This window comes from Cannabis sativa, chromosome X, assembly GCF_029168945.1.
Source record: "Cannabis sativa cultivar Pink pepper isolate KNU-18-1 chromosome X, ASM2916894v1, whole genome shotgun sequence".
NCBI lineage: Eukaryota > Viridiplantae > Streptophyta > Magnoliopsida > Rosales > Cannabaceae > Cannabis > Cannabis sativa.
In genome coordinates, this window is record NC_083610.1 from 81908082 (window position 1) to 81918061 (window position 9980).

General features: G+C 36.8%; 1 protein-coding gene across 2 annotated transcripts; it reads left to right on the plus strand.

The window, feature by feature from the left end:
• Nucleotides 1–6486: 6486 nt before the first annotated feature.
• On the plus strand, nt 6487–9641 carry LOC115700176 (serine/arginine-rich splicing factor RSZ22A). 2 transcript variants are annotated; one of them, XM_030627741.2, is made up of 6 exons: nt 6487–6645; nt 7143–7251; nt 7617–7705; nt 8635–8863; nt 9025–9144; nt 9329–9641. In XM_030627741.2, the coding sequence occupies exons 2-6, from the start codon at nt 7163–7165 to the stop codon at nt 9363–9365; spliced, it is 564 nt and encodes a 187-aa protein (XP_030483601.1). In that variant the 5' UTR covers nt 6487–6645; nt 7143–7162; the 3' UTR covers nt 9366–9641. The 2 variants fall into 2 exon arrangements, with proteins under 2 accessions (XP_030483601.1, XP_030483605.1); XM_030627745.2 differs by having other exon boundaries at nt 8638–8863.
• Nucleotides 9642–9980: the final 339 nt, after the last annotated feature.

Consider the following 9980-nt stretch of genomic DNA (forward strand, 5'->3'; position numbering starts at 1 on the left):
CAGAGAATCTCGTCTCGACTGTATTGTACATATTCTTACTCAATCAATAAAGAATAATTACGGTGGCATTCCAGGACAGGAGTAGAACCATAGATCACGTTGATCTATCGGACTTGAACCAGTATAAATCTTGGTGTTAATTTATTTATTTTCTATATTTTACCATTTCTGGTTCAAATACTCTATTTGTCCCTATTTTATTTTCGATTATTGTTCTTATTGTTAATCTTGTCATTGCTAATTGTTTGATTGTTTAAAGTTTCTATCATCTTAATTCTGCACCATTAGTCTTAATTTTCTCACAAATTGGAGCTAGGTAATCGACCAAGAACACAGAATCAAGATTCTTACGCTGTAATTCTTGAAGAATCTTGAATGTCATCAATGGCGAGATTTGAATTAGAGAAGTTTGATGGAACTGGAGACTTTGCGCTATAGAGAGAAAGTCTAAAAGGAATCTTAGTGCACCAGAACGTCTCCAAGGTTCTTGAGAACGAGAAGTTATGGGCAGAAAAGAAACCAGAGGAAAAAATAGAAATGGAGGAGATGGCATACTACACGGTCATCATGTATCTATCAAACAGTTTTCGAAAAAAACTTATTGTAGAGAAGACGACGGAAGAAGTTTGGGATAAATTGGAAGAATTATACTTAAAACCATCGATAGCTAGCAAGATCAATTTGCTAGAAAAATTATATGGTTTTAGAATGATTTCATCCCTTTTTTAGATGAGAATATTAATAAATTAAATGAGATTATTGTAGGTTTTGCTAACATAAATCACAAGGTTGATGAAGAAAGCCAGACCATCATCTTGTTAATATCACTTCCAATCGCATATCAAGAAGTTAAGGCAGCTATCAAGTATGGCAGGGATGTTATTGTGTTGGAAGATGTTCTTGTCGCACTTAAGTCGAAAGATTTCAAATTACAGTTGGAGAAGAATCCAAGAAATAAGAAGTGTATTTGGCAAGAGGAAGATCACCGAAGAAAGTGAGTTCAAAGAGTAAACACCATCACTCTCAATCAAGATCGTAGTCCAAAGAGAAGGACACAAGGAAATGTTACTTCTGTGGAAAGTCTAGACACTTGCAAAAGTTTTAAAAGAAGTACAAGGAGCAATAAGGCTTCAATAAATCTCATAATGGATATAGGAAGGACTTCCGACACCATCATCATGGGAAAGACTCTACTGCAATCGTTGAAGATAGTGACGACTGCTCCACAGATAAAGACCTGTTCTCTATCTCAGAGTCTTCAATGAACAGGGAGTGGATTCTTGATTTCAGATGCACTTATCACATGTGTCCTAATCAAGAGTCATTTTTTGATTATAAGTCAATTGATGGAGGTAAAGTTCTAATGGGTAATAATCATTCTTGTAGTGTCATTAGAATTGGAAAGGTTGCCATAAAACAGTATGATGGTGGAATTAAGGTGCTGACGAACGTAAGGCAGATTTCAGACATTAGACGAAACCTCATATCCCTGGGTGCACTCGAGGATGAAGGATACGGATACAAGTCCATGGACGGAAGCCTAAGGATCACCAAAGGTTCTTTGGTAGTAATGAAAGATGAAAAGATCAATGGTCTATATGTTCTCCAAGGAGAAAGTGTTCCAGTTGGAGAAGCAAGTATGGTGAAAGAACTAGAATCAGATATGAAATTGTAGCATCACAGACTTGGACATATCAGTGAACAAGGCCTCAAAGAACTGCACAAACAAGGTATAATTGAAAGTTTAAATTCTTATGCCTTACCATTTTGTGAAGCCTGTGTTTTAGGGAAACAAAATAAGTTGAAGTTTATAGTCGATGTCTTTGGACCTACTTGTTAACCACGAAGGATGAGTGTTGGAACAGTTTAAAATTTGGAAAACTCAGGTGGAAAACCAAACTGATCTTAAAATTAAGAATCTTAGGATTGATAATGGGTTGGAGTTTGTTAACTCCAAATTTGACAAGATGTGTCAAAAATTTGGCATCACTAGGCATAGAACAATAGTGAAGACCCTAGAGCAAAATGGTGTTGCTGAAAGGATGAACCGAACCTTGTTGAACAAAGTTAGATGTTTACTGTTCAAATCTGGGTTAGGAAAACCATTTTAGGGGGAAGCTTTAGCAACCGTAACCTACCTTGTTAATAGGAGCCTGAGTTTATAAGCATTAACACACCTTATGAAATGTGGTATAATAGAACCTCCAACCTAACACATTTAAGAATATTTAGGTGTACTGCATATTTACACCAATCTATTGACAAGCTGGAACCTAGATCTATGAAGGGAACTTTCATAGTTTATGCCTTAGGAACCAAGGGGTATAGAATATACATCTCTAGGAAGGGTAAACCAGTGGTTGTGATTGCTAGAAATGTTATTTTTAATGAGTTAGAATATCATCACTTGACCTTTGGAAATGGTAGTGTGTCTCCGTGTGTTTTAGGAAAAATAGGAAATAAAGACACCGTAAGTGTGGAAGTGGAGTACAGAACAAAGCCCCCAGAAGAAGGTTCACAGGTGGAAGATAGTGTGGAACCAGAAGACAATGCACAAGTAGAAGTTGTTGTGGAGCCGGAAGAATAAGATTATGAAAACCAAATAGAGGTGCCAAAAGGGTTTAGACAGACATGTTTGGAAGGTTATCACTTGGCTCGTAATAGAACTCGAAGAGAGATTCAACCTCCGGCAAGGTTTGCGGAAGCAAAAATAATAGCATTTGCACTGGCAGTAGTTAAACAAACTGAAATTGAGAAGCCCAGAAGCTATGAAGAGGTAATTTCAGGTGGAAACAAGTCTAAATGGCTCCAAGCCATGGATGAGGAGATTGATTCTCTACAGAAGAATAAGACTTGTGTAGTTATGCCAAAGTCGGAGAATAGGAAGATTGTGGAGTGAAAATGGAATCTCAAGGTGAAAGAGGGAATCAATGAGAATGAACCCGTTAGGTTCAAAGTCAGGTTGTGCTAAGGGTTTTACTTAGGTGGAAGGTATAAACTATACTGAAATCGTCTCACCTGTGGTAAAATACAAGATTATAAGGTTGATCGTATCCTTAGCGGCACATTTGGAGTTTGAAGTTGAACAACTTGCTATAAAGACTGCTTTTCTGAATGGATTCTTAGATGAAGAGATCTATATGAATCAATCACCTGGGTTTTAGGTGGAAGGGAAAGGAGTTGAATTAGTTTTTAAGCTTAATATATCTTTGTATGGTTTAAAACAGTCCCCTAGACAATGGAATAAAAGATTCAATACGTATCCATCAAATCGGGTTCAATCGATCTACATACGATCGCTGCTTATATTTTAAGAATTTAGAGCAATCTACAGTTGTGTTCTTATTGCTCTATGTGGATGATATGCTCATCATGAGCAATGATAATTTAGTGATCAAAATTATTAAGGCCAAGCTCAAGAGAGAATTTGAGATGAAAGAGCTTGGGCCAGTTTAAAAGATACTTGGTATCGAAGTCTCTCAGAATTGGAAGGAATGAACTATTAGCCTAAAGTAGTCCAGGTACATCAAAAAGATTATTCAAAAGTTCAACATGGAAGATGCGAAGAGTAAATCCGTTCCTTGAAGGGGACAGTTCATTTTGTCAAAGGAACAATGTCTTAACAGTACGAAAGAGAAAGAAGAGATGAAAGATGTACCCTATGCTATGGTTCTTGGATGCTTAATGTACGTGATGGTGAGCACGAGACCGGACATAACTCACGCTTTAAGCATCCTAAGTATGTTCATGACCAATCCATGCATGGAACATTGGAAAGCCCTTAAATGTTATTGAGATATTTGAAGGGCACATGGGATTATGGTCTGACCTATGAGAAAGGAAAAGAAGAATTAAAGTTGAAAAGGTTCGTGGACACGGACTGTGCCTCAAATAGAGATACGAAAAAATCAACCACTTCCTATGTTTTCTTGACAAATCAGAACTGTATATGCTGGAAGGCTCAGTTACAGTCTGACACTACCTCATACATGTATTCAGATTCCAAAAGATTTTAGAGGTTGTAAGTTGTAACCACTCATAATAATTTTGGGATAATTATATAAACTGCTAATTTTTGTAAAAAATTTATAATTTTACGTTTAAAGTTTTTTTATTTTACATTTTATAGTACTCTATAAAAATACAAAAAAAATAATAAGAAAACAACACTAAAATAATATAAATAATAATATACAAATAACATAAACTTAACAACAAAATAATAAAAGTACAATATAAAAATACATAAAAGAACCATATTTTATGTTAATTAAATCTAAAAAACTGTTAAAATTTTGAATATTCTATACACACCGTATTTTTATAATTTTTTTTTTTGGTTATTTTTGCTTTTTTTAAAAATTATATTAAAATGGGTTTTATTTAGGGTACAAAACACAACAGGCATAACGGGGTTGTTTTGAGTTATCGATGGTGTGGCAACAACTGCAGCTATATTAGCCAGGATCACTACCTCGGTAGTGGCAGCTGGTGCGTTAGGCGGGTTGACTATGTTAGCTGGGTTATTTCTGTTGTTTGTGCCTTGATCACCCACCTAGGGATCACGGGGCTCATTGTAATTTCGGGGCGTTTGAGATCGTGCCCTAAAAACTTCATTGAGGTGATCACGAAGATCACCCCTATGAACACGGTATCTCCCTCCTCGTCGTGTCTCCACGGAGCCAGACCTGATATAAACACAAGGAGAACGACTTTGAGAGGATGAAGAATGAGATTCAGCATCATTTACCTCATTTTGCGGTTGGGCTCAACTTTGAGGGTTGCGTCGCTCGGTATCCTCCTTTGGCAGTATCTCTCGGTCAGCGTTTCGTGCAACTTGTTCCCTATGCGTGGGCTAGTTCAAATTGAGTCCCTTTGGTTCATTTCGTTGTTCCCTGCGAGTACGATTATTAGTTCGTCGCTTTGCCTGAGGGTTATCTGAACGCGTGTTTGGTACTCGAGGAGGACGTCAGGTCCTAACCCTTCAATCGACTTCTACCTGCAAAGCCTGCATTTGTTCCTGTAGTGTCGTATATTGGGTCGTGGTCAGTTGAATAATTCCTTTAGACACCACAGCTGGTGTGATAGGCGGGAAGCATCCCACAGTGGCTGTTGGTGTTGATGTTTCTCCAACATGACCGGTGGTCTCAGAAAATAAATTGAGGGGAATGACAGTGGTACGTGCCACTCCTCCATTGATTGTGTCGAAAGGTGCCGTTCCATTACCCGGGAGTGGAACGTTCATTGTTCTGACATTGAAAGAACCTATGTTGTTATCTCCATTCGTTTGATTTCCAGCCATTATAATTTTCCTCCAAAATCAACAGTAAGATTGCTTCCCACCGACGGTGCCAATTGTTGTTTGAGGAATTTAGACAACACTAAATAAAATATTATAATTAAAATATAAACGAGCATATGCGATTACTCTACCCAGAACGGCGAGTATTCAAACTATGGACACACAAACGTACTAGAAATGTAAACAACACAAAGGGAGTATAGTGGTTCAGTCAGATGACGGTTTGCTTAGTCCACTGTTGTAAGGGTTTTCTGTCTTGTTTATTTCATGTTGGATCACTCCTTTATATACAAAGCAAGTGTCCTTTGATTACACAGAGATTGACTTAATTATCAATCCGTTTTTACATTGAATATCAACATTTAAATCAATTAAAACGTAAATATAATAAATGAAGAACAGTTTTGACCTAATTCACTAACTACAGCAACGTATGTGACCTTTGTGGTGCAAGTTGTTTGTTCATATTCTCACATAAGCTCGCAGGCTCAAGATGTGTACAAGACTAATCGAGTCTCACATGTATAAGAAATCTGCGTCCTGTTTGAGTCGCATATATGGATATCTTGTAAAAGGTTAATAACTTAGGACATGCGAGTCCTTATCGGGTTATCGAGCACGTTAGGTCATCCGGACCAACTCGCTCAGTAAAGAATCGATCTTTACTGACTCGCAGGAAAACCTTTATAGTTCTCGTATATGCGAGTCTTAAATCCGGTCTTCGGTCCTGCATCGTGCGAGGCATAGTAATGCGACTAGGCTCTGTCAGGGTCACATCATCCCGCTGAGTTTGGTTCAGGCGAGGTTTACACTCAATAGGTCTCCTTCTGACATCTCAGCCCTTCTCGAGGAGAGTGAGTCCACATGTCATACTTATGGGAGCCTGGTCTCGAGTTTCTAGGTGAAAAAATTCACACTATAACATTTAGGAACTATTTTTAATGTACTGAAAAAATTAGGAGCACACTAATACATAGGTCAAAATTTCAGGACTAAAAATTATAAATAACCATTGAGTTATCATAAATTAAAAGACACAATTTATTTTATATTTATATTTAAATTTTTTTAAATATATTGTCCCAAAGTGCGGTTGTTTACTAGTTTTTGTAATATTAGTAACTTGTTTGGTTAAAATTGAAAAAAAGCCCAAAAATAAAAGAAAACTTGACCTAGTGGGTGAAATCAATATACCAGTATTTAAGGGCTGGTTGGGTAATTTGGTCTCTCCTATAAAACCCAAAATCCAAGCCCCAAAGCTCGGTTGTGAAAAACTCGGGACAGTCTGCCTCCGTTGAAATCTGCTAGGGTTTTCTCAATTCTTCGCCTCTCCATATCATCAGGTAAAGAACTTTAATTTATATCTTTTCCATTGTTTTGGCAACTGCTTCCTCTTTCCTTCTTCAACATTTACGTGCGGTAGTTTTGCCTAAATTTTTTCTCCATCGAAAATTCTCTGAGATGTTTAGGGCTTTGTAGTTCTTTGTCTCCATATTGTTTTACTTGTACTGTATTTTGCTCCTCTTCTCCGAATTTTTGTCTGTATAAAAATCGCAGGGTTTTGTTCTTAATTTGCATCCTGAACTTGGTATTGCACTTTACTCTTTTCATAACGAAGAGTAAGACCTAAAAATTTGATTATTTTAAGCCTTCCCATCATTTTTTATTTGAAAGAGCCCTCATTTAATAGGATGTTAATGCTGTTATTAATCTGTTTCTCTTATATGTATACATTTGTTAATTTGGCTTACTGTATTTGAACTTCAACTAATGTCATATTCCTTTTGTATAGCTTTATACTCGATATGAATTTTCATTGTCTTTTTACTTGTGTTGACAGATCCCGTTGAAGTTTGAACTATGTCTCGTGTGTATGTGGGAAACCTAAGTCCACGGGTAACTGAGCGTGATCTTGAAGATGAGTTCCGTGCTTTTGGAGTGATTAGAAGGTATCTAAATTATTCACTATTATTACTTTTAAGTTTTTTCACCTTTTGTGTATTTTCTGTAATACAAGTGATTTGTAATTGTTAAACAAAGAAGTTTTTCACTAAATTGTGGCACTTGAGAGTTTAAAACTAGTTTTAATTTTAAGAAATTTTCAAGTGTTGGAAAGTTATGTTATGATACCCAAGGAGATACTTTCATTATGCATCATAATGGTTATAGTTTCATACACTTTGTTGGTCTTGGAGGGGTATGCAACTGTTGTACTGTGAATGTATGATATCGATTATTAGTTATGAGACTAATACACTATCTTTCGATGGTTATTGTAAGCCTTGTACGCTGATTCTCGTTGATAAACTTGCAGTGTGTGGGTTGCCCGGAGGCCTCCTGGTTATGCTTTCATTGACTTTGATGACAGTAGGGATGCAGAGGATGCTATACGTGAATTGGATGGTATGAGGAGGTTTTATATACTTTTTTATGCTATTTGTTATGTTCCTTAATGGTGTTCTCATCAGGTTATTGCTTTAAAATCCAAAATGAATTTATATCTACTGTATATGAAGCGTGCCATGTATATATTTGCAAGACCTTGCCTATTAGGTTAAATGGTTTTTAACAATTTTTTCTTCTTTTAGTTCTACAAATTTAAATATTTTCATGCTTAATTATGATTTATTACGTTTCTTTGTCTTTTATGTTAGTAGATTTAAATGAATATGTTTTGTCAGTTTGTGAAATTGCACAAGGTTCACAGTTCAATTAAAAAGTCCTTGTAAAGTGAATGAAGTATCTCCAGTTCATCTCTTTCACTCTTTGCTTCCTTTCAATTCTTTCTTTAGAATTCAAATATGACCTGAGCTATTATTGTTAAAAAATATTGTTACAACCAAATTTAAATGATCATTATAGAACAGGCATTTATGTTTAATATCTATTACTTGTTTGGAAACTTGATGTGATGCCACTGTTTAAAATAGTCGGTCCCAGTTTAAAAATGTGTTTGGTTAGAAAAAGGCTTGATGTGATGCCACTGTTTATAATAGTCGGTCCCAGTTTAAATAAATGTGTTTGGTTAGAAAAATTGCTACATCCCTCTGTAATGCTTGTGCATATTTTGGGTGCACGTATCCTTTAATATACTCTGGCAAGCTTAATTGTGTATATATTGGGTGCACGTATCCTTTAATATACTCTGGCAAGCTTAATTGTGTATATCCAAATTTAATCATTTCAAATTTTTTTCAGTACCCTGTATTGCTGACCACGTTTTCCCTTTTCTTCTGTGGAACTTGTTGCAATGTTGCTATTGAACCATTTGGGTTTTGATATTATATTATAGCACTTCATGATTATGTTTTTTCGTTTTATATTTTTTTAAGCAGGTAAGAATGGCTGGAGAGTTGAGCTTTCTCATAACTCTAGAGGAGGAGGTGGCGGCGGTGGACGAGGAGGAGGTCGTGGTGGTCGGTCTGGTGGTTCAGATTTGAAGTGCTATGAATGTGGTGAGCCTGGTCATTTTGCTCGAGAATGCCGTATGCGTGGTGGTTCAGGAAGACGCCGCAGTCGCAGCCCTCCCAGATATCGCAGAAGTCCTAGTTACGGTCGCAGGTGTTGTCATCTTCTTTTCATATTTTTATGTTGATACTTGTATTTTTTCATGTCTGGTTAATATTTCTTTTGCTTGCAAAAGATTGTAAACCTGAAAACTGTCAATACTAACATAGGTTAGAGTCTCGTGCTTTTTGACATTGCTCATGATTTTGATCCAGGAGCTATAGTCCTCGTGGACGTTCACCTAGACGTCGTAGTGTTTCTCCTCGTGGACGCAGCTTTAGCAGGTCACCACCACCACCGTACCGTGGACGAGAAGAGGTGCCATATGCCAATGGGTAAGTTTTTGAGCAGTTTAATTTTATTTATTTTCTAGATTCTGAAGACTTACATAATCTTCTTCTTTAGTATTTTTTTAGGGGGATTTTGAAAGTGGTTTCATCATAAATAGAAATCTGTGTCCTGCGTTGATTACTGTTTATGGTTACATTGCTTATTCATTTATGCATTTCCGCCATGCAGCAATGGCCTCAGGGATAGGCGACGAAGCAGAAGTTGAAGGTTGCGTATGTATTAACTTTTGGCTTTCTTAAGTGGTACTTCCATTGAGTGTATGTAGTGTATTTGGCTTCGCACAACTCTGTTTAAATTGGGGAACGCCCTCAGCATCTACTGTCTGATTTGGTTAAGTTCCTTCCTTTCTTATTTTGAGCTGGTTTAATTTTTCAAATGCAAAATAGTTTGTAGGTAAAAGAATTTTAAGGTAATTACCATAACTTTGTTTGAGAGATTGTTTTGAAGAATACTGCTAAAAGTCTATGCTTTTTCTTTTTTCTGTGTTGAGGTGTCGTCTGGTTCTGCTCTTCATTGCTTTATTGCTTCTGCACTTCCCTGTGGGTTCGTTCTTCACTGCCCAGCTTTGGGATCTTCAATTTAGAATGGTTGGGGGTCCCAGCCGGATACTACATCTCTTGATGCTTCTTCTCTTTTGATTGAAGGGTCTCCCTCAAACTATAGTGGCATATCTTAATTTAGTTAAAAGGATTGAGGAGCTGCATCAAACACTTCTGGCAGGTACTCATATCTGTTCCACAGAAGTTGAGGTTTTTCGGGTGCATGGTTCTTTAGTAACAAAATATATGCCCCGCTCAATAGAGTATTTACAGGAAAATTA